The 24412-nt window shown below is 49.3% G+C and overlaps 1 protein-coding gene across 2 annotated transcripts in view; it reads right to left on the reverse strand.

Moving 5' to 3' along the window:
• Positions 1 to 23672, reverse strand: part of ABTB3 (ankyrin repeat and BTB domain containing 3) — a 179175-nt gene extending 155503 nt beyond the window's left edge. For both annotated transcript variants that reach the window (XM_075156630.1, XM_075156621.1), the window contains exon 1: positions 22640 to 23672. In XM_075156630.1, the coding sequence (XP_075012731.1) occupies positions 22640 to 23609 (970 nt within the window). In that variant the 5' untranslated portion in view covers positions 23610 to 23672. The remainder of the gene's footprint in view (positions 1 to 22639) is intronic.
• Between the last annotated feature and the right edge of the window lie 740 nt (positions 23673 to 24412).

The following is a 24412-nucleotide window of genomic DNA, read 5'->3' on the forward strand; positions in this document are numbered from 1 at the left end:
ACTCTCTCCACTGGAGACCAGCATTACCACTGGGAACATGCCTGGAGATTTTCAGTCATCTATGCAAATCACAGATCCACATCTTCTGTTAGTGTGCTTACTGTGAGCTTAAACAACCCAGATATATCAGAAATGTGGGTAAACTAGCCAGTTGGCACTTTAGAACAAATGTGTGTCTGTACATATTTATATATAAAAATTTTTTTCACAATATTTTAATGCAAAATTTTGCCTGTTCACATTATTGGTAGAAGAGGAAGAAATTCCTACAGCACCCACAACCTTTATGCAGAACCTCAATGCTATCCATGTGAGGAACACCATACCAGTGTTTTTACAAAAGAATTACTTAAAGACCAGAAATATCAAGCAAATTTCATGATCAAATCACATTTACGAAATGTACCGACCAGCACCTGATGACAGGAAGAGGGCTGATGCGCACCTGCTCCAGGCCTCCTCTTAAAGCCTAGTAAGAAAACCCATTTCACTTTGATAAGCGCCGAGGAGGTCACCAGGCGATGGAGAACCACGAACTCAGGGGAAGACCAAGTCAAACCATGCAACGAGCCAGCAGGCCAGGAGAGACACGCACACTCAGGAAGGGTAAGTCGTCATTCAGGCAAAATGCACAGCTAAGATGGTCATGCCAAAGCTGCGGGCACGTCAGGGGGAGAGAGGCATAACTGGGGAGGTACCACCAAGAGGATCAGCAGGTTTAGGAGGCACGGGGGCTTTGAGGAAATTTGTTTATAGTTCAGGGAAAGAAGAGGAAGTAGAGACAATTTACACGTAATTGAAAAATAGCAATATATAGCAGCAAGGGGATGGATAACGTACAACAGATGAAAAGTCATAAGCAGCTTGAAAGAAAGATTTCTATAGATTACAGTAAAACAGCATCAGACAAAGCTGCCAGGGTGCGGGCTTCCTGGCGCTTACCCTAACAGCTTCTCTGCTGGCACCGCACCTCAAAATTGCTTTTTATTTGACATTATCTGCCCTGCCTGTGGGGGCACTTTGTAAATAAACCACCCTAATAACACACCAGCAAGCAACAGCTCCCCACAACATTATGAGTTGCTCCCTTCAGGGAACTCCCCATCATGCCCAACTCATCCCTCTGCCTCCCAGCCAGTGCCTAATGGACATGGGAGGGGACTAGGACACAGGGAGGTTTAGACTGGACATTAGGAGAAATTTCTTTACTGGAAGAGTGGTCAGGCCTTGGAACAGGCTGCCCAGGGAAGTGGTTGAGTCACCATCCCTGGAAGTATTTAGAAGACGTGTAGATGAGGCGCTTAGGGACATGGTGTATGGGTATGGTGGTGTTGGGTTGATGGTTGGACTCGATGATCTTAGAGGTCTTTTCCAACCTTAATGATTCTATGATTCTATTCTATGATTCTCCACACCATCGTGCCCTTGGCTTTGAAGGGATGCACTGACTGGAAGTCCAGTGCCTGACGTTTGCCTCGGCTTCTGCGCAACCCGCTCGATAGCTCTGGCGAGCTATAGGGGATTTCAAAGCCAGGCCAGGGCTGCCGCAGCAGCTGTCAATCAAAAGACCCACAACACGGTCATTTCTGTTTCTTAGAGGAGTAACTACAAGTGCCTGTTGTGCACTTTGTGTTTTTCAAAGGCGCCTTACCTTGTCAAGACAGGAACAGCAAAACAAGTTTATTCAGGCTCGCCCATTCTTTATGGAGTTCACGGCCCTCGTGCAAATACCTGGGTGGTTTTTTTGCCCCCCTCTCACTGCTTGGAGATGACAGACATTTCCAGAGCAAAGGCTGAGGGCGTGCATTTGCAGGACACCTACCCTTAACTTGACTTCACAGGAGGTCCCAGGCCTTGCAGAGAGGCTGTTTCCAACTGTTACATCAGCAACTCGGGGGATAAGCCTGGTGCCAGGTGGCTTAGTCAGGGATTATCGAACGCTGGGCTGCTCCCCACGTCTCTTTTTAGCTGCCTCTCTCCGCTCTCAGTGAAGGTCCTGGGACTCCTTCTGCTTCTCTGAAAGCAAACATCAAGCGTCCTTCCCACAAAGCCAGGCTTAGAGATGACGCCAGGTGATGCATCAGGAGACGCTGGCCCTATGCTCTCAAGAAATCACTGCACAACGGTGCCGAAAGCCCAGTCTTTCGGTGGCAATGAGCCTCGGCACCAGGTGTCCTACCGGCAGCATCACCAAACGAGCTGCGGGCAGAGGGCACCCCATGCCCATCAGCCTTGATGTTGTCTTTGCAATTTTCCAGGGCTCTGGTCAACAGCGGGAGCTCTGGCAGGCCACAGGGCTGGGACAGCAGAGCACTAAGAGGAAGGGACAGTCTTTGGAAATAGGGTTTTAATAACTTTGGGCCTGTATCAGCATGTATCTTCCAGTGACAGTACATGGACTTATTCAAGATGGTCACTGTGCATTTCCCTCTTAACCAGCTGCACGGTGCAATGATGTTTTGAAGTAACTTGGTGCATGATACATGTTCAGCAACCATTTATGAAGCACAGAAGCAAGTAGAAGAGGAGACAAAAACACTCATTCTAGACTGTTTGCATGTCCTCCCCTGGCGATGTGGTGCTGATTTGCTCTGTCCCTTAACCTCCCAAGCTAGTGGGATGTTATGCATGTCAAAAGTTTACATCTAACCCATATGACCGTGCTCAGCAGATCCAATTTACCAGAATAAGATTTGAGGCCCCAGTTAGGAAGGAACCTTTGTGGCTCCTCCACTGTCCCTGCACAACACAAGTTTCAGCCCAGCTGAAGGATGAGATAGAAGAGAGATCAAGAGAAAATGGAGGCGACTCAGCCATCGGAAGCCAAACCACAAAAGCTAAAAGCTGCAAAATGCTACAGACACATTTCATGTCATCCGAAAGCAGCAGAACCAAGAGCATCTAAAGAGCAAACTATTTTCAGCAGCACTGATAGGAACTTGGAAATTAAAATACCAGACTAGGAGTGCATCCACTTGGTTTGCTGGCCCATATGGCCGAGGCAATTATCTCCACTCATTTCACCTCTCCGCTCACTGGAAAAAGGACAGATTTGGAAAGAAGGATGGAAAAACACTGCTTAAAAAGAGCAACAGTTTTTCACACTCTCTCAAAACATTTAAGTATATACTATCTCAAAAGGATATAAAACAGTATGATCATAGGCCATGCTAAACTGTGCCATCTCATCATATGCAATCACCACCGCGCAGAACCTGTATGGGGTAGATCAATTGCCCAGCTGGGTACCAGGGACATCAGACCATTCTGGGGCACCACAGCACAGCGGGGACAGCCTGCTGCTGCAGTTTCGGAGAACTTCAGAGGTTTAAAAAAAAAGAGGGGGGAAAAAAAAAAGTATGTGACTAAATGCTCCCTTTCCTGTTGCTGTTTGCATATTGTTAAAGGGACAACTCCATTTTTAAAGCACTTTACAGGTCACCTTCAAGAATTCGTCATGTATACCCAACGCTTGCTTTCGATTTCCTAACCATCCTTTAAATCTTGATAGGATTGTACGGCAGAGCCTGGTGTTCCCAACTCTCCTTTGCATCAGGTTATGATTCATAGCAAAAGTGGCTACCTGTAATTCTCCACAGTTATGCTTGTAGGTATTTCACATTTTTAAAGCCACGGAAGTCTGAAACTTTGGGGGAATAGCAGGAGGGGGGAAATGGCTGCTTAGCTCTAATTCAAAGTAAACACCACCTTCTGGCAGATGCCTACCCTATGGACGATTCGCAGGGAGCGCCAGAGACCACCAGCAGCACGATGGCTCCTAATTAGTAACAAATGGAAACGAGAATGTATGGAATGGGGCTGCCTGCACTCATGCGCAGTAATTAGTAACACGCTGCACCACGCATGGTATGTGACACTGTCACTCCACCAACCTCCCGTTCAGTGAAAAAGGAACGAGGTTAGACCTCCCAACCCAACACGAGGTTTTAGTTTTAATAATTTATTCAAAGGATGCATCACAGTGATGGTCGAGGAACATCCAAGCTGGGTATTACGTCTCAGGCGAAAACCCCAAATCAGCCTCACTACTTCCCGCTGCCTGTGGATTTTAAATGAAACCTCACGATCCAAATTTAGAAGTAAAGCAGAAACCTTGTGAAGAAGCCACTCCCTGGCAGAGCCTGGGAGTGCTGCCTTGGACATCGTTAGGAAGGTGTCTAGCACCAATGCAGGCAAAAGGCCATGCGCAGCCTGCCTTGGAGGAATGACGGCAGAAGGGACGCGGCTACGGGTGCGTTAGGAGAGACAGCTGCCGCTATCGCTTCCAGTCAAATGCACTGCAGCTCCCGTTACCGTCAAGTAGTGGAGAGGACTTTTGTATGTCATCTTCACTCACCACTAGTTTTCACACTGCTTCCACCTCCACTATTTACACATTGAAGAAAGAGAGGGGTGCTGGGAAGACAATTCACTCAGAAATGCCTGCTTTTTAAAAACCCACCCTTCTCATTTTTCTGCAGCGTAGGCATAGGTAAAAATAGGCAACCAGCCTCGATAGCTGGTGAAGCTCTCAAACGCTGAAAACATTTGCTGCAACCTTCCTGGGCACCGCGCAAAGACCATCCTTCCCTCCAGACACCCCTGAAAGGAGTGGGAGGAGAGCCGCGCAGTGGATACGCTGTGATTTCTAACTGCACTGCTCTAGGGATATTGTATTAGACACGGGTGGAAGGGTTTTCCTCTCACGCTCACCCCCCAGTTCTGTGTTTCAGTCTCAAAATCAACCTAGCCGTGAGTTTACTGATGAGGATGAGGGAGGAGTGAACATGGCAGAGGGCAGCACCTAATAGCTTATCACCCGCTGTAACTGCAGCTGCAGAGACTTGTAGTTGGCACAGCACCATCCTAACAAGAAACATGGGACTATCAGACTCAAGATACAGCCGCTACTTGAGGAGGAGCAAGACAGAGGGAAACTTTAACTCCCATGGAGCTCAGTCAGTGCGGAGTCACAGAAGCGGAGGACTGGAAGAAGCCTCCAGAGCTCACTCCACACATGAATTCAGCGAGTGCTTTTGTCACACGAACATTATTCACCCCTTCCTGCTTCTCTTTTATTTTCTTACAGATCACAAACCCAACAGACATCTACGATGACTAAAGAAGCAATTACGGGCACGCCACTGAAATACTGCAAGGACAGAATTACTCCAGATTCACAGTACACCCTCAGTGCTTGCTGACGATTGTATTTGCTACAGGCCTGACTCTGTTCCCATTGAACCCATGCCAGCACACACCCCACAAGGCGGTGGAGCAGCACCGTGCCCCAGGTACCATCAACACCTTGCAAACCATAGAGGCAGATGCTGAGCCCGATTTTCAAATGTGGGCAGCACAATATCATTAGCCAAACCTGTGCAACTAACAACTGCGTGCTTTTCTTCGAGGCATATCAACAGCTGGCCCCACTGAAGACATGATCTAAGACATTTGCTACCTGGCATTTTGAGGGGGTCCTGAGCTGAGCAGGTATGGAAGCTACTCACTGCCATGTTCCTGAGCAACCAAAACTGAAATTCAATTTAGTTGGTCAATCAGATCTCTTGATTTCCACAATGCTCCTGGCTAGATGCATTTTCTCTTCCACACACACGTGCAATTCCAGCTGTTTGGCCTTGCAGTAGACAGCAAGCAATCAAATGCAAATGCGGACATTTAAATCTCAGGCAAATTCAGATCCATGCAATGCAAACATACGTACCCTCATACAGGCACACACGCTTTCCAGCAACTTAATGATTCATTGCAAGGGAAGAGTCTGTTTGTTTGTTTGTTTTGCTTCAGGAACAAGTGTCCTGACACCGAAATGGCATCTTCTCAGGAGAGCAAAGTTATTCCCCCTTGCCTAGGTCTTTTTTTCTGGATAGATGTCTTGGCCTGAAATGTTATATTGATTCCAGGTGTCTTTAGAGGTTCAGTGCATGTGTGCAAGAACAGAAGGGGCAACGTCCCATGTTCCCACAGCACGGCAACTGCTACTCCTGTGGGAATCTGCCCTTCTTTGCCACTTTCTTTAGCCCTGACTTGCTCTCAAGGAATTACTCAGGTACATGCAGGACAGCAGACGATGCACAAATCTCCCCTCAGTTTCCACCGAGTTTAGACATTCACTTCACACAAGTCAGAAAACGTATTTGGCTTTTTATTATCTTTATCTGAAGTGCTACAGAACAACATAAATCCCTCCTTCCTTTTCTGGAGGAGCCAACAGCACTCGTTAAGCCTTCTGGTTCCCTCTGCTGCGATAAAAAGGTGCAGAGTTTCTGAATGCAATCAGCTGCTGTGCAAAGGCCCTGCTGCGGTCTCAGAAAAATTTCAGAGTTCACGTACCTCCCGACGGAGCCTCCCGTGGGATCGCTCCAGCCTCCCGGCACTGCAGAGCCAAGGCAGGAGCCGGCACTGGCAGTGAAGGTCACCTCCGAGCAGAAAGGCTTTCAGAGACCCTCTTCTTTGGCTCCGGGTCTTTGGAAACAGCTAGGCTTCAGAAGTGACTGTCTACACAATGCACAGGCCTGGAAGGAGCAGTCTGTGTCTGCAACGAATATCAAGAAGTCAAAGCACTTGAACTTTTGCTTTCTACTAGGCTTCCAAGATACTGCCCTTGAAGACATTAAAGTTGGGCATCCTGCTAACAAAGACAAAGCTAGACACCAACAAGAGCATCTCCTTACAGGCCCATCAACCTTCCCAGACAGACTCACAATTAAGAAAAAGGGGAGCACAGAGACCCCAACTACCCAGAAGCTCCGCATGGTTTCCACCTGGCAGAGCCCAAGGCTGGAGCAAGGCACTGAGCCAGGCTGGGCATGCCAGGAGACGTGCCATTTCCATATGCAAAGGTAGTACCCACCCCTGCTTTACATCCCTTCCAGCTTCCCAAGAGTCAGGGAAAAGAGCTCCCACAGTCAGCTAGCTGATGCTACGCTAAAATGAGAGGCATCAAATTGACTACCGCCATAACAAGCTACAGCTGCGCCTACCCGCGGGTGCTCTCCTGCATGAACAGTGAGGTGACGGCAAACCTCAACATCCCCAGACTACGGGCACAAGTACAAGGTTGGTTTGCGCATGCTCAAGGGAGGTGGTGCTTCCCAATGCTACATTTACACATGTAAAACAGAGGCAAACTGTTGACTAACTGACAGCTTATCCAGCACCTCAAGGCAGCAAGACTGCCTGAAACGACTCCCTGTGGAGAACTGCTTGCATTCACCAGGAGAAGGCATCAGGTAACCTGATGGCAATGGGCTACACCATATTGCCTATATCTGGATAGCACCCCTTAAGCTGCCCTTGCAAACGGGTGGCATGCCAAAGCCGTGACATACTATGCACTAATGTCCCCGACAGTCATTCCTTTTAAGCCAGTTCAAGCGTGTGTGTTGTAAGGACAGCTTCCATCAACAGCGGCGCTTGAAACACAAAGGCCGGTAGCACTGAAAATTGTCTAAGGAGGGAAGTGCTACATGAAATTTCAAATATAAGAGATGTATTTCTCAGATAAGCATGCTCCAGGAATAGAAACCACAGCAAAATACGGTGATTAACAGAAGGATGTATGTATCTTTTCTAGGTCAACTCTCAATAACTTGAGAAGATACCAAATGAGTCCGAGGGCACAGACTCATTTGGTGGGTTGGTTTTTTTCTTTTTGTTTTCTTTAAAAACACAGCTATACTGACTTCAATGGAACTTTTCCATTCTTCAACCACTAGATCTGTCTGATAATATATTTGACCTAAATGGAACTGAAGTCACTTTCCCCCACAATAATAAGCCTAAGGAAGATCATTGCAGCATGTCCTCATCAGATATTAGCAAGCAGAAATTTAGGAAAGGTTTACAGCAAGACTTGAGGCCATGAAACTAAATTCTGCTTTCATTACCAGCTGCTGAGTTTTAAGCTTGGACCTGCAGCTCAGAGTCTATGGACTGGCAAAGGGAAAAATCAGCCAGTCTTTCCATGCTTCTCTGTAATTTGAAACCACCAAGACATATCTTGGGGTATAAATCACATAGCTCTATAAATAAAATAAATTATGATTTTGTACTCCTTGGAAGAAAGCTGACACCAAATTCATGTAGCAAATGTAAGAAAAAATAAGCCTGGCTTGTGGCCCAAGCACATAAGAAGCTCCCCCTTGTTCCCAGGGAGGAAACTCCACTACCACCATTAGTTGGCTATGCCCTTGGGGGCTTATGGCTACAGGTAGTCTACACTACACTACACGTCTGTCTGTACATAGCATCTTCACGTAATGAGGTAAATGTTTATTAACAGACAAAGCCACCAGCAAAATTCCAGCGAACTCCTGTGAAAGGGCAAGCTCCTATTCTCAGGTAATTAAATGGCGAATCTTCCCAGTAAGAACCAGTCCCAAGTTCACATCACACGGATACCTATGACTGCTTCTCTATGCTACATAAAAAGAAGTGTCCCACTTTTTAAATGCACACTGCCACTTCTGTGAACTGAAGTATGACCTCTTCCTGGCACAATCTTTTTAAAACAAAGCTGCTACATACATGTGAAAAAGCAAGGAACCTGCTGCCAGAAAATACTTAGTTTTGTATAAACCAATTATCCTTTGTGGCAAAAAGATCAGATAAATACAGTTTTGAAAGTGTGTGGCTGTGAAATGACTGAATGTATAATTTTGGCTCTTTTATAATAAATTAAAAATAAAACCGAACAATTCTTTCATTTCATAATAGGAAAGAAATCTTCTAACAGACAACTGTGACTTAAAATCCCTTCAGAAACATCCTGTTCAGCTTCAAAGTAGGGACAAAAGTGCATTATAAAGTGCTTTAAGAGATGTATTCCCTCCTATTCTGGATCCCCCCTCTCGATAATACATAGCAAAGAAAGCAGGACACATCTCGGAGCCCACTGATACAAAACCAGCGAGAGCTTTGCCTGCCAAAGACATCAGGATCCTTGGGGGTGCCTATAAACCACCGTGTTTGGAGCCCAAGCTGCAGTTCCTGTAAGTCTCTGTCTTCAGGACGTGACATGAGCGTGACTGTTAAGCGAGTTTACAAGAAATATGAATGAGCACATGAAGACCATTTCTCAAAATCCTTGCAAAATGGGAAGTTGCATTACTTACCTAGTTTCAAAGCAAATGAGATTTATGTGATTGCATGTGCCTGCCAGTCCCTCCACCGCACCCAGCAACCTTCCAGCTCACGGGTACATTTCAACTAACTCTGGCCAAGGACTACGGCACAAGGGATGGCCACTGACAACTGCATTTCTGCAAGTGTTACGGAAGCAAAAGATCTAGGACAGACTATACCATTTTCCCCCCTGGAGGGGAAGGCTGGCGGCAAGCTGAATCTTTATCAGGCATTGGAGAAGTGACACAGGAGCGTGCTGAATAACACAAAGATGGAAAAAGCTTTCATCAACCCAACCCATGCACGAAGTCCTCCTCATCCCTCCACCCCTGGGTTTTGGCCACAATAACGAATAACTCAACAATTGAATAAAGCACGGAGTCTCCTCACTGTCTTGGCAGCCAATCCTGCCTCACAGCTTGCTCAGTCCTCCCCAGGGCTTCCTCCCCATGCCATGCTTGGGTACCACACAAGGGGCCACCATGAGCCAGCTGCCGTTCTCAGTGAGAACAAACCCTTCCCAGAGGGTGCAGGGCTCAGGCAAGCACCGCCAGCCTCTTGGACAAATTCAGTGCTGTTAGAAAGATGACAGACCTCCACCAAGACCTTGGTCCTGTTATTCACAGTCCCACGGGGAAAGACATGGGGGCAAAGCCTTGAGGTCCGCAGCCCTTCCACGGCACTTCTCCCCCCAGTCAGTCCCTGCGGTTATCGGGGAGGCATAAAACACAGGCCTGAGAAAGCAGAGCACCGGCCTCTTGCACGCCGCTAGATGATGAATGGAGAAACCCACTCCCATTATTTTCAATTAACGAGCCACATTTTTATTTTTCAGCAGATCGTCCCAAGGGAACAGGGTAAGGCTACCGGCCTCCTTGCAGGGAGGAGGTTAAGCTCAAATGCCCTGCATCCACTTTTAAGAGAAATTGTTCACAGCACTTAATTCCAAGAAAGCCGCAATTAATTGTGCTACGGTATCAGTAAGCACACTGGTTACACCATTAGAGCCCATTATTTTCCCTCCAAGACATTACATTACTACATTATTGATGCAACAGCCCAGTGTAATGAAGCAGTGCTTTGCATCCTTCTTCCTACTGAACACCAACTTCACAGCGTATAGCACCTACGCCAGATTAGTGAGGATTTTTTTTCCAGTAGGTCAAAAATTCCAGTTAACAACCTAAAAAACAGCTGCGCAAAAAGTTAAACACCTGTCCTTAATCAAACGCAAATGCTTGGGTTTCTATTTGATACAACTCAAAATTACAGCTATTTCTAAATACTCTGCTTCGACAGTGAATATTTTTACCTCATCTGGACAGACTATTTTCAGAAAGGCATTCAAGATGGATTAAGCCAGAATGCAGTAAATTAGCAAGACGCTTACATAAATACTGAACGTCTTTGAAGTTAAGGGGGAAAAAAAGCAGCTATATCTAAAGGATCACCACTCCTAACCCCGAGAGCACATCTGAAAGCCAGGGAAGGAAGATTTGCCCGTGTCAAAATTGCAGAAGAAAACCTAGAGAAGTTATCATGAAAGGAGCTCAGAACAGTCGATCATTCAGTCCTGCGGCTCTTACTCGTTCACAGGACTACTGAAGGGAATAAAGTTTATTCGTGTGAACAATACTGCAGGAAGGAGCCTCTGTTTGCAGAGCGCCCAGTCAGCAGCAAATTGTTCTGCAGCGCAGAGGAAGGCCAGGAACGCCCGCCACGTCTTGTGCAATGCCTGGGAAGGCTGTCCAAGCAAAGCCTGGGCTAAAACATGAAACAGTACTTCCTCTGCAATTATTACTATAAGACAGAGTAATAATATAATCTTTAGAAACAGTCTCCTTCATGTGCATAACACCAGCACATTGTTTCCCAGTCATTCCCTGCAGTATTCAGCTCCACAAACCCCCAATACGTTGCAAAAAGGAGCGGGCTCTTTAGAGTTATTTTAAATTTACTCTCTCAGTTTCATTTAATCTTCTTGCATCCCGGCTCTCGGCAAAAAATTAGGCGGCTGATCAGTTCCCGCTTTGCCACTCTTGCACGGTGCAATCACAGCTTCCCCTGGGTGCCTCCTTTCTGGACCAAATAACACCACTCCGGTTGACTATCGCCGTACGAAATATTCCTCTTGGGCCCCCCGACTTTCATTATCTTTTCTGCCGTTTGCTCTATTCTTTCTCTTTCTGGAAATGAGGCTACTGAAACTGAACTAATTACTCCAGGCTCAGAGGATGTTTTATGGGGGTGCTGAATTGTTCTCATTTTTCCTTATGCCACAGCCAACGTGTTTAAATATCGACAACTATTTCAGTGTATCAGTGCAAGGCCAGCAGCACTGCGAACCTTCACGGGGAACAAGATCAGAACCCGTCCCCATGATGCTCCTCAAGCCACAGTCAAGGGGAGAAGTAAACTAAGAAGTCCTCATTTTCTCAACCCCACTTCCCTCAAATGCTGTCCTTACCCCCAAAATGGACATTTTCCCAGGGGCTCATCCAACTCAGACCTTACCAGACCACAAAAGGTATGAATGCCAACCCTAAAGACCCCAGTGTGCCCACAGCACCTTCTCAATCCAGCCGGGGATGTCTCGGCAGCACTGTCGGGAGTATGCGCCATGGATTGCACAAGCTGCCCATGGGCCTTGCAGTTCCTTTCGACGGTACAGGTCTAACTCTGCTCAGCAACTAGCTTTGTAGCCAGTTTTGCAGTTTGGGTGTGTTTGCAGTGTTTGCATGAGAAGCAGCTATTAAGCAGGCAGCAGCGTTCCAGGTGAACTCCCAGGGAGTCTCAAAGCATAGCCCTAGGCTGGGCAAACCAGAGCCATCTAATCTGAAGGTGACAAAGGCAGGGGAAAGGGTGGCAGGGTCCCTGCCAAAGGAAAACCTTGCCATGGCTGCGCCTCCTCGCTCCGAATGAAAGAGAAGCCACCTGCGATAGCGGCCAGTGCCTGAGCATCGAGGGCCAGCCCAAAACCTTAGAAAACACTTTGTGACTCAACAGCTCCTGCCTCACACTGGCACAGCCTGTAATTAAACGTGTCTCGATAGAACCTCACCAGCCCCGATAAGGCAGAGTTTTCCCACCCATCTGATAACTGCCAAGTCTCTCCACAACCTCAAGCTCCGTCTCGAGCCCTTCCCTCCACATGACAACCCTGGTCAGGGGAGAGGAGGCAGAGCCGGCAGACATCAGCATCCCCATCTGCTCTGGCGGTTTGATGGCTCTCATCACCACAGGTCTCCTTATAAAACCCGCCAATTATCCCAGGCGTACGCAGTTTCTATGTGCCAAAGAGAGGTGACAGCCCATATCCTTCCTGAAAATCAATTAGACTATCTGTATGCTTAAGGGAGAATAAGCTTTGGCTAGGGTATTTTTCTCTTGTTGTATTTAATCTTGCTTCAGAAGCATTCAGCCACCACAGTTTAACTGCTGATGTATGTCAGACAGACAGCTTCACCGACTTATCTACCTTGGCTCCCAGCTTTTGGCTGCAAGAACATTGCCACGTAAGTTCAGCATCCTTTGCGTTAAATAGGTGTTATCTCATTCCTACATTTAAACCTGTAAAATAGTTGAAATTACTCCTGCTTGTCTTACCTGTGGTTCACCAAACATGCTCTTTAAGATGGAAGGGAAGGCATCATAAGCATTCACACAGGCAGGAATTTTTCATTAAAAACAGTCTCTACGTTGCTGGTGTCTGCCCCTGCATTCACTCAGCTTGCAAAACTGTTTTCACTATCCAAAAACCATTTGATGCACAAGGCAATTTTTTGTGAGCACGGTGGTATAATGAAGAACTAGCTAATAGGTAGAGCACAACAGCAGGTCTTAACTACTGAGGGGCAGGTTGTTTGGTTCTTTCTTTTTTTTTCCATGTTAAAGGAATTGTGTATTTTGAAAACCCTCCTCCTTACTGAAAGAATGCCAGATAATTAAACTGAAGCTCTTATTTTTAAAATCTAATTTACTTTTGAAAACATACGCTGCTGGACTATTTTTAGGATTTTTCTTATGTGGGCCAGCGGAAATAGGCTAGCCAGTTAGCACGAGGGCTTACAGGCTGCGCCAAGCAGTCTTTAAGCTGAACACCGTGAACCAGTAAAACCATGAAAAAACCCACCAAAAAATATTTTCCTTTCAAATTAGGAATAAATATCTGCAGTGAGGTACTGATATTGATCTTCAGTTTTGAAAAAGCTTATTTTTAGCAAAATTAAATCTGGGCCAACAGCTTTGACTCAGGAGTTTCTTTAATTTATTACCAAATGCGAGAGCTCATCCTGGTGTCTGAGGGGCTGCCCTCATCACCAAAATCAGCGGGAATGTTGCCCTGGTGAGGACTACAGGATTGGGTTTAGCAATACCTTTGGAATATCTTGTATCATAAGATATATCCACACAAAATGTACGCTAGAGAAGTGAAATAACACCAGTGGCACAAGGATAATTTTTCTGAAGTGTTGAGTTTTATGACCCTTATTTTATAAACATCAGGGGAAGTAACAGCATTGGAGGTACCTGCATCTAGCCCCTAGCAGTTTTGTACACTATACTGTAACCCAGAGCAAAATAATCTACCTACCCAGACTTACCGTGAATGATTCAGTGAAACTAATTTCTGTGATAAGTTGGCATGCAAAAAAATGTCCCTGTATTACAAAAAAGTCGTCTTAGCATCCTCCACAGAAAGCATCTCAGTGGGTACCCCAAAATTACTCTGACCTCTGAAATCTCTCCCCTTTCTGTTGGCAGCTCTTCCCGCCGAAGGGTTGGGAGTTCAGCATCAGTCCCCGGGCATCTGGCCCACCTCGCTGGTGGCAGCCTTGCTACCGGCCACATCCTCCGCTTTGAGGTGATCGAGAAGCGAAGATGCTTCACCTGGATCTGCAGCCTGGAGACTGGATATGGCCCACAGCCCCACAACCTCTATTTTTCCAAATCCCTTCCGGATAACATCCCGGAGCGGGATTTGCAAGGCTTGCTCAGCCTTCTGCAAGGAAAAGCTGACCTTCCCCAACTTTAGCTCCTTGTTCACAGCCAAACACAACATATTAGCAAAGGCACTACAGCCCAGCAGTGTTTATCCAAGACTACCATGGGGCCAGAGAAACTGCAAAACACTGTGGGATGCAAAGTTTCCTCCAATTATTTGACCGCCTTGAAAATGCAAATGCATTCACCATACCTCTGCTGCAACCCCAGCCCTGCTCACTTCCCCCACCTGGGAGCAATATTTCATAGCAGTGCAATTTAAAAGCAGGGTGTTTTTATTAATTTTAAAGCCTCAGACTCTCGCAGGTCCAGGTGCTACTCCACAGCACTCAAGGACAGAAATCCCGTCCTCGAAGAGGCCTCTTCTCTCATCTTCTTGGGAGTTCCTGTGTGCCTGCTCGCTCGCGAGCCTGTCCTGAGACCTTTATGGCTGCATAAAGTCCGTGTGCTGTTCACATGAGCACAATCTATCCACGTAAGGGCTCTGGGAGCAGGCTGCAAATCTGCTGACCCAAAGGTATTACCCATCCCTCCCGGCTGGGCTGCAACGCCTCCGTGCGCTCCTATCTCCTGGCAAGCATCCCGCATCCCGCCTCCCACACGTCCTGCAGCGCCGATCCCTCCCTGCACTTTCGCTTTCAGCTGCCTTACAACACCAGGGAAAAAGAGGTTGTACTTGTCTCCTCTGCTTCCATATACTGGGATCTTTCGAAAGATCCCAGTATCAACGTCCATCACTGCCTTAAGCACAACAGCAGGAAGAGCCCAGTCCCGGAGCGCCACGCCAGTGACATCCCCCCAAGCAGATGTTATGCTCACCGACGACAGCCAGCCACGCGCCACCACGCGGATTTACACCAGGTCTGTGTGAGAGCCACCAGGACCAGAATCTGGCCCAAAATTTTTGAACAAGTAGGATGCCATTTAACACAGTGCTTGTAAACAGCCTGGAACCGACTGGGGTGAAAAGTCCTTCCTCCCTTACCCACCTCTGCCAGCTCGGTTCAGCAGGGGCACGATCATCTGTCCTGAGGCCTGTTGGTACAAGTGGTGTAATTTTCTTCCTGTTCCTTACTACCAATCCAGTATCATTTAACTCTAAATGAAATCAAAGCCGATTTCTTTTCCTTATCAGTGATGAGCCAAGAGAATCCCCATGGGAAACTGCAAGTGTCCCAGGCACCTTCTCAGCCCCCAAGCTGGTCCATGTATTTACCGCAAGATGCCAACAGCCCTCTTACAAGTACCATATTATAAAACCTCATGGATTGTTTCCAGGAATAATTACACCAAAAAAGGGTACTGCTTACTATGAACTGAGCATATGAATCAAGAAAGAGAATTAAATACCATCAAGATGACAGGCACCGCTTGAACAGAGACCAAAAAAATGGTCACGTCCCATAAGCCATGCTGTGCAACTTCCTCCTCACCCACAAACTGCCATGGTAGGGGAGTGTGATGATTCAAAAGCATCAGTTCAGTGTAACAGGTTAAATTAATTAAAATAACCACAGCAAGTCTCTGCAACCTCAGCAAGGTATCAGCACAAGTGCCTGTAACCCATCCATGCTGCTGAACCGATCCACACCGACGATGGCTCCTTGTTCTTCAGCTGCTCCCAGAAACATACTCCTCACTCCTGCTATCAAAATGAGCCTACAGCTGCCTTCTCACTGACTCATTTCACCTGATCAATGGCCTCCTCTCTTCTTTTACAGGAGAGAGATGTAGCTTTATGGAAAGTGACTGACCACCAGATTATATCTCCTCACAGCCCACAACAGCAAGATTTCTGTATTACCTTCTGGGAAAATGGGAAGCTTAACGCACTGACAGACAAATGTGGCCACGCTGAGCCTGCTGATAGGAACTCTTTCTTGTAGGAAATCCTGAAAGCAAGGACAGATCGAGAGCTGCATTTGAGGCTTCAGCTGGCATAGTCCTCTATAATGTCTGTGGGTTTTTTTCAGGCTGTCCCCACTGAACACCTCTGGCAAAATACCTACAGGTTAAGCTGACTGCACAAGCTCTGGGGTAATTTTGACTCCACCTGTATGTCTTTTAAAATCTTTAAAATACTTACCAGGTGCATAACAATTATAATTACAGATTTATACGGAGATGGTGCAGTAAGTTGCTTTCAGTGAGGAAGAAAACAAGGAGAAGAGCAAAGGAAGAAAAAAAAACCCTACTTTTTCCTTACGCCCTGCTGAAACTTCTTATGCCCGGGGCAAAGAAAAACACGCTGCAGACAGAGCCACAAGCGGGAGCGCTGGGACGGAGGGACTGGCAGGACGGCACCGCTGCTAGGGCTGGACATGACGGCCCAGCCTGGGAGACTCAGAGAGGCACCAGCAAAGTGTTGAAACTGGGAGGAGACTGGGAAAGTGAGCAGGCACTGATGCACGCTCTGAAGATCATACAGGAGATTTGGGAGGCGACAGCACTGGAAAAATCAGCCCACAACACCGAGCAGCTGCTCATTTCACTGCCCAGCAGTTAATGCTAACACTTGGTGTTACAGGAGATAACAGGAGCCGTCTGCTGGGCTCCAAGCAGCCGTCTCAAGCCAACCTGCTTGGGGACGCAAAGAGTGGCAGCGCTGCTGCTTGTGATCCCCACAGCAAGAGAGCTCGTTCCGGTGACAACCTCCCCCATCCATCCCCTCCTTGCTTTTTCTGTACAGTCTCTACTGGGACAGCAACAGAGCTATTTTGGGTGGAAGCTGCTAGTTTCAGTGAGCCGTCTCAAAGGAGCCCCTGCTCTTTTTGCACTACACATTGGCCAGAGGAAATTACTCCGGACAGAGGATTTAATTCCTGGCGCCCACGCGCTCCAGGAAACAGCTCTCTTCTCCTCTGGTGTCATCTGATTGAGCGCGGCTTTCTCCTTTCACACCTTCATTGGGGATAAGGTGGGGGGAAGACCATAAGGCTTTCCTCTAGGTTCTGAGAGAGGAGAACCAGGTCCCTGTCCAGGACAATGGAGAAAAGTCTCAGGTTTACAAGTCCCCGTCTAGACAACGTGGAAGATTTCTGACCGATAACTGACAGCTTGGTTCAATATGCACTGCACAAAGGCCAACACTAAACGTGGTTACTCTAAGCAACTTTGAGCAGCCACAGAGGAGAGAGCATTTGCAATAGCATTAGGGAAAGGTGCAAAGTTGTCCCTAACGCTCACCTGCACCTTGTGTCACCAGCTCACAGGAGAGCTGAAAGACACATGAAGCCCGGTACCGTTCAAAAAAAAGCCAGGAACCCAATATACTGCTAAAATTACACTGTTATTCCCCGAACATGCTCCTTGTATATACAGTCATTTTTCCCAATCGTAAGTCCAAAGCCTCATTTACATCAGAAACTAAGTGGTATAGCTGCAGCCCTAAAACTCCCTAGCGTGGCTACAGCTATAACTGCTATTAAGGTACTTTCCAACATGATAAAGGGAATAATCATATTGGCATACATCATCTTTACGATTATTCTGGGTGTTTCTGGTATAACCGTTTCTGGGATTTTTTTTTTTTTTCCTTCACGTTATACTCATAACTGAAACAAATTACATGAATAAAAATGTCCAGAGGGAAACAAACTTTCATCAGCCAGTCAGTCAAACAGCAATCTCCCACTGGGACTCTACTTCCAAGTCCCACCATTGCTCCTCAACCCTCACAAGGCAATGAAGGTCTGCAACAAGCGCATACACACTAAGCGTCCGTCTGTCCTGCTCCTGCCAACACCGGGTGTTCAAGCAACGCCCCCCCCCCTTCCAGGGAAGGAGCACGGTTTCCCCACTGCCATCCCAGCTCCCACCAGCATCGGCCACGACCAGGCACCACCTTCTGCCCTTTGGGCAGGCGATTCTCCCTCCCACCCAGAGAGGGTACAAATGCACAACTTGTTTAGAGAGGCTGTGGAAGTTTGCTTGGGCGGTTGTCAGGTAACAGAATCGAGCAAAAACCCGTGTCATTTGTTGCACCGCTACTGATGTCAACCTCTGGGCAAGGGACTCAAGCGCCCAGACGCAGATGGGAAAAACATAACAGCAAAGACCCCCAAGTATAACATACAGGCATATATAAGAAACTTCAAACTGTATTCCAAATTTTTTTTTACTAGCGAAAAATAAGACTGAAATATAATGGGGGGAAAAACAATGTTCTTAAAACTGTAGTTAAAAGAAGCCCAGGAAAAAGCCATGAAATTCCATTTTGTGCCCAAATATTCCTCTATCATCCTAGCTGAAATAAGTTTTAGATTGATTTTTACGTTGCCCCTAAAGCCATAATAGCATCTTGAATGGTTCGATTACAATAGAAAGCACAGAAGTAACAAACAGATAACAGTACGCTCACCAGTAAGGGAAGGGAATGGTCTCTTTATACACGCATGTATGTATACATATGTATCAGAACTTAAAAGCATTAGCTGATTTGGTTAAACTGTGCTAATGTATTGGTATTGCTCATTTGCTTGGAGTCCCTCTAGTTTGCCTGGATTAGGAGAAGAGGCTGAGGTTAAACTGAGGTTAGCCGACATGTGTCAGCCAAGCCTGACCTAATCCTGAGTTTCTTCCTAGTTGTTGTGTCTTCCTCTCTAAATAATATTAATAGGAAGAAACCACAGGGACGCAGTTGGGTTCCAAATACCTATTTTTAGTAGCTGTACACAAACAGACAAGGCCGAGTTGTGCACGCCGGCTGCTCCGCAAAAACCTTCTCCCCGCGATCCCCGGCTCCCTGGCCGTCTTCCTCGCAGCCTCTGCCCTTCCCACCACGAGTCCTGCAACACAAGATAAGGAGACCCCCAAGACTGAAATGAAAACAACTTGTTTTCTAAACTCTATGTTAACCTAAGTGTCTAATACCATTCCTCCGCCTGGTAAAAGAGGACCTCTATAATACAGTGTAGGTGACTTTGAGCTACTTGGATCTGCCATCCAAGCATCCCCTGTGAAAATGAAATACGTGGACTTACTCCTACGATTTGCGCTGGATCCAAGACCTGGGGAAACTTCCCAGTCACCTCAAAGCAGCTCTCAGATCTGGCCTAAAAGTAGGGGTTTGATGAGCAATAAAGAAACGAAAATAATATAGCTTAAACCACAGAGGTGTCAGCTTTTACTGCCTTTCACTGAGTACACAATATTTTGCTCACACTATTTCAAGGGAAATAACACTCCGTGTGACTGTTATAGGATGTAAAATGTGTACTGTGCTGTTCAGACAGAGCTCGTAATTGAAACATTTGAGCGCCAATGAAATCCCAGACGTAAAGTTTTTAATTTTCATTCAACCATGACATTAAAATTCTGGTCGTACAGAGGGGAAAAAAAAATTACTACCTCAGAGTGCTTTTAAGGTCTATTCTTTCTGATATAGTAACCGGGATGAGCTCAGCCAAGATGCCAGCAGCTGCTGGCACGCTCCAGCGGCTTGCTCCCGACGCCGCTGCCTGCTCCTCCTTTGTCATCCCTACTCCCAAACCACCGAAGAGGTTGTCAAGAGGCTTATCAAGGAGATGTGGCATGCTGCCTACAATGCATGAAGGAGTGCCACCACCTTCATCCATGTGCCTTCAACCCTGCACGAGAAATGAGCAGGCACCTGTTGGAGAGCGGGGCTCCTGTCAAGGCAGCTATCCAAGCTCGGGCCACACGTACCCGAGACAAACCCAGCAGGCTGAAGCACCCACCAAAAGAACCAGCACAGACATCTTCTTTGAAGGCGCATGACCATCATTTATAGGAAGGAGAAGGTTATCTTGCAATACTGATCTTATTCAGCAGCTTCCAAGATGACTGGGTATGACAGCAGGCTAAAAAACCTCAGCTGAAACCACTAAACGCTCTGCACAGCTGACGGGGAAGCCCTGAAAGGCTGGTTTGTGTCTTGCAGATCCTCAGACCATCTTCCCCAACACTCATGTTCACAAACTATATTAGAGCAATCTGGGACTACACTATGCACAAACTCATGTTCCTCGCTTACTTGCATCTCATGATCTTCATAGGTTGCCTGTTTTGCTGTCCGGATGGAATTTAAGGTCTTGAATTTAGCCTGGAAAATTTTTAAAGGTTTGACATTTGCCTGCCAGAGAGACACTGCCTCTCCCCGAAAAAAAATGCCTGCAGAAAAGGTACTGCTAGAGGGTCTGCTTTTGCACTGCTTTTCTTCCCCCCCTTCACTCACATCATATTGGCTATGCTACCTGCAGAAAGGACCCTGCCACCGCTTCTCATCCACATCTGATGGACCATATCCACCGATTTCAGGGCCTGTGCGTGTCCACATGGCACCCTGCTGGGCAATGGCACCCAGATTTATTGAACCTCCACAGTACAAGACCTGTCTCTTCTCCTGGAGTAGTGCAGATAGATGTGAGGAGAAGTCTGCTACCTATTAAGTTGCTTTATCGTGGTGTTTCAAGTACTGGGTACAGAGGAAGGATGAACTTGTGGTTATGCCACTATACAGAGATGTAGCTTCCAGCAGTCCTAGCCTCCTACCACAGATTGCCCAAATAGTTTCGAGCAGGTCAAATAATCTCTCACATCAGACTTCCCCACCTTTTAAGTGCCTGAGAAGGAAGCATTTGCAACCAACCATGGAGCACTCAGACATCAAAATGGTGAGGACTATATAAACAGATACATATCTCACCGGTGAAGAAACAGGCTGATGTGTTTAATGGTTTATAATGGTTGTTTTAGTTGCCATGAAAGTACTTAAGAGCATGCAATGCGTCCTCGGATTAAATCTAAATAAATGTAAACAGCAATAAAAAATGGCTTTTATTACAAGAAGGCCTGACTCTTGTTTGCACCTGTAACTCTAAATATATTTAACAGGATGTCAAACTACATATTATAAGATGCTAAAAAGCAAAACAACATTACAGTCATTTGCATAGAAAACATAACGACACAGGGAGAGAAGTAAAACAAAATGGACAACTTGCTTGGGTCTGATTCGAACATCTTAGAAAAATGCCATTTGCTCGAGTCAAGGACTGAGCTACCAAGGAGATCTGTGCCAGGTAAACCTACAACAAAATGGAGACGAAAACTCCGAATCGGTCCCTGGAAAGGAGATAAATGAGGGTCAGAATGAAGTTCATTTAAATACATCGAGCTGATACAGAGGGAGTTAGAGAGATCCGCAAAACAAAATGAAAGGCTCAGTAGGAGCCTGCACAGCCAGTGCTGCAATGTCAGAAACGCAACACAGTGCCATCTGAAACCTACAGGCACACTACCAGGACTCGAGGAAAAAAACAACGGTGGCACTCCTGGAGAAGACATGCCTGTCTGCAACAGCCCTAGAATAAAGCGCAAGGGTCCTGCAACACATGCCCCCGACAGCAGATGCTTCTCGGGGGGAGGTTCAGCGGAGCCTCTGGGGAGGACATCCACGGCTGGAGTAAAACCACTGGAGGAATATAACGGAGCCGCATCTGTTTACACCGGGAAGGAAGATTTGCCCCTTTCTTTTGCTCCTGCTTGGCATCCCCCTTTGGGTCTCTTATGGGAGGGAAGGTGTCTTAACACAATAGATAATTAGCTATAACGCATCCTCTGTGGCTATAACAACTTAACAGGGCTTATCTGTAGACCTGATCTAGACTTCCAGTTATCCTTGTTCTCCCAGTTCCCTTTTTTCCCCAATATTTGCATCTCAGCTTGACAGGTATTTTGTATTTAAGCTTAATAAAACTGTTTGCATGTGCCTGTGCACGCTTAGGAGAAGGTAGGAGAAAACCACCCAATTTTAACTCGGATTCCCTGAGACGCGGCTCGTTCCATTTTCTCTTTCTGACAAACAGAGGGAGCTGAAATAAGAAATGTCAACTTTGGGATCCTGCTCTACCGAACGATAACTCATTAAAAATACCGGACTCTTAGTCTAAAAAGGGAAAAAAAAAAAAAAAATCCCAGGAAGTTGATGCATCACCGTGTTGCATCTGTGTCAAGCTCTGGGTAAACAAGCAGCAACATGAATGAAATCTGTCCAGAAAGACTGCATTTCAGCGCCAACCACGCAATCTCTGGCCAAACCACTGCATATGTAACAAAGTTTGATCTCGCTTGCGAGCGCTCAGCTGCGCTTCTGCCATTTCCTGTGGAAAACTGAAGCTCCGAACGACGTCTATCACCCAGTCCTCGCCGACACCCCTGCCAGCTGCCCCTAAATACACGCACCCCCGCAGGCAGGCAGCCAGCCCCGGCAGAGCCAGGCGGGGATGCTCGGCAGCTCCCTCCCCGCCCTCCGGGCCGGGCACCGCCGGGAAGGGGCAAACCCGCCGCGCTGACCCCTCCTCGCTCCCCGGCCACCCCGGCCCCGCCGCAGCCCGCACCGTCCCCGGCTGCAGGTGCCGCGGCCCGCCCCGCGCCCGGGGGGACGGACGGGCGCCCGCCGGGGGGGTCCCGCCCCGGCGCAACAGGTGGTCGGTGGCGCCCGGTCCCGCCCCGCCGCCGCACTCACCGCTGGCGTTCTTGCCGCAGATGAGGTGCTGGTAGGGCTGCAGCAAGCCCCAGAGCTCGGGGTCGTTGTTGACCGTCTGCTCCAGCGCCTCCAGGGAGAACCGGGGCGCCTCGCCGCCCTCCTTCTCCTTCTCGGCCGGGGCGGCGGCGGCGGCGGCTGGGGGGCGTCCGGGCGGCGGGAGCGGGGCGGCAGGGCCGGCCAGCACCCGGGCGTGGATGTCGCGGAAGAGGCTCTCGGTGCCGGCGGTGAGGTAGATGGCGGCGTGCTCGTGGATGCGCAGGGCCACGCGGCTGTCCACCATCCAGCGGTAGAACTTGCCCACGGAGAAGGCCAGCCCGCACCGGGCCGACTTGCCGCGGCTGAAGCGGTCGCCGCCGCTGCCGCTCATGTTGTAGAGGGAGAGGGCTCCGAGGGCGGCCGCCGTGCAGCGGGCCGCCAGCGTCCAGCCCAGGACGATCTCCATGGCGCTCCGCACCTCGTGCTTGGTGCACTTGGCGAAGCGGAGGCTCAGCCGCTGCGCCTCCCGGGCGATGCGCACCAGCGCCCGGCTCACCAGCGTCGAGAGCCGCGCCGCCGCATCCCGGCTCCCGGGGCTGGCAGCGGCGGCGGCGGCGCCCGGCGCCCGCGGCTCCCGGCGCGGCGGCGGCAGCAGCAGTGCCTCCACCTCCTCCAGGCTCCAGGGGACCTCCTCAAGGTCGGGCAGGAGCCGGGAGCACTGCTGCCCCGCGCAGTCCAGCACCTCGGAGTCTTCCGCTAGGACGGTGTTGACGGTGTCGAAGCTGTTGTGCCGACTGTGCATGGAGTCAGTTAGGTGCGGCCAGCAGCTTCCTCCATAGGGGTACGCGGGGTGCGAATCCGAGCAGCACAGCGACAAGTTGGAGGAGCGCACCGAGTCCGCCGCGCCACCATACCCGGAGTCCAGCGTCAGGTCTTCCAGCGTCCTCACCGCCGTCTTACCTCTGCGGGCCATCGCTGCACTTCATGCTGCACCCGCGGGACCCGGGTGGGGAGCGGCTCACAGGAAAGCGGGGGGAGAGAGCAGCGAGGGGGCGCGCCGAGACGAGGGGGCGCGCCGAGACCCGCCGGCCGCTTCTCCCCGCCGGCCGCAGCCTGCTGCTGCTGCCGCCCCGCCCCGCTCCGCCAGACGCCAGCGAAGCGGCGGTGCTGCCCGCGCCCTGCTGCCGGCCGCGGCCCCGCTGCCGGCCCGGCTCCGGCTCCTGCACTGCGCCGCGCCGCCGGCCCGACACCGCACCGCAGCGCAGCGCCGGCCAGGCGGCGCGGGGGGGGGCGGGGCCATGCAAAGCGCCTCCGGCTCGCGGCCAATGGGGCGGCGAGAGGGCGGAGACATGCAAAGCGCCGCGCCCGGCGGCCAATGGGGCGGTGCCCTGCGCCTGGCGGCACCTCCCCTCGCCTCCGCGGGGCGCGGAGCCGCGGCGCGCCGCACCGCGCAGCGAGGGCTGGGAGGGGGGCGCGGTCCCGCCCGGCGCGGCTCCCCCGCTGCTGTCCCCGGCGTGCCCCGGTGCCGCCTGCGCCCCGCGGGGGCTGCAGCACCCTGCCGCCTGCGCCGGGCCCCCGCCCGGGCTGCAGCCTGCGCGCCGGCAGGACCCCGCGCTCCAGTCCCGAAGGCGGGGACTTTGCGTGCTGCACAATGCAGCGTCGGCCCGGCGGCACCGCCGGCAGCCGGGTGCGTGGCGAGGCTCGGGGAGGAGTGCGGCCAACCGCGTCCTCTGTCCCTCCCGGCTGGGAACAGCAAGGTGTGAAGCGTGTCTCTGT

This window comes from Calonectris borealis, chromosome 1 (genome assembly GCF_964195595.1).
Source record: "Calonectris borealis chromosome 1, bCalBor7.hap1.2, whole genome shotgun sequence".
NCBI classification, from domain to species: Eukaryota; Metazoa; Chordata; class Aves; order Procellariiformes; family Procellariidae; genus Calonectris; species Calonectris borealis.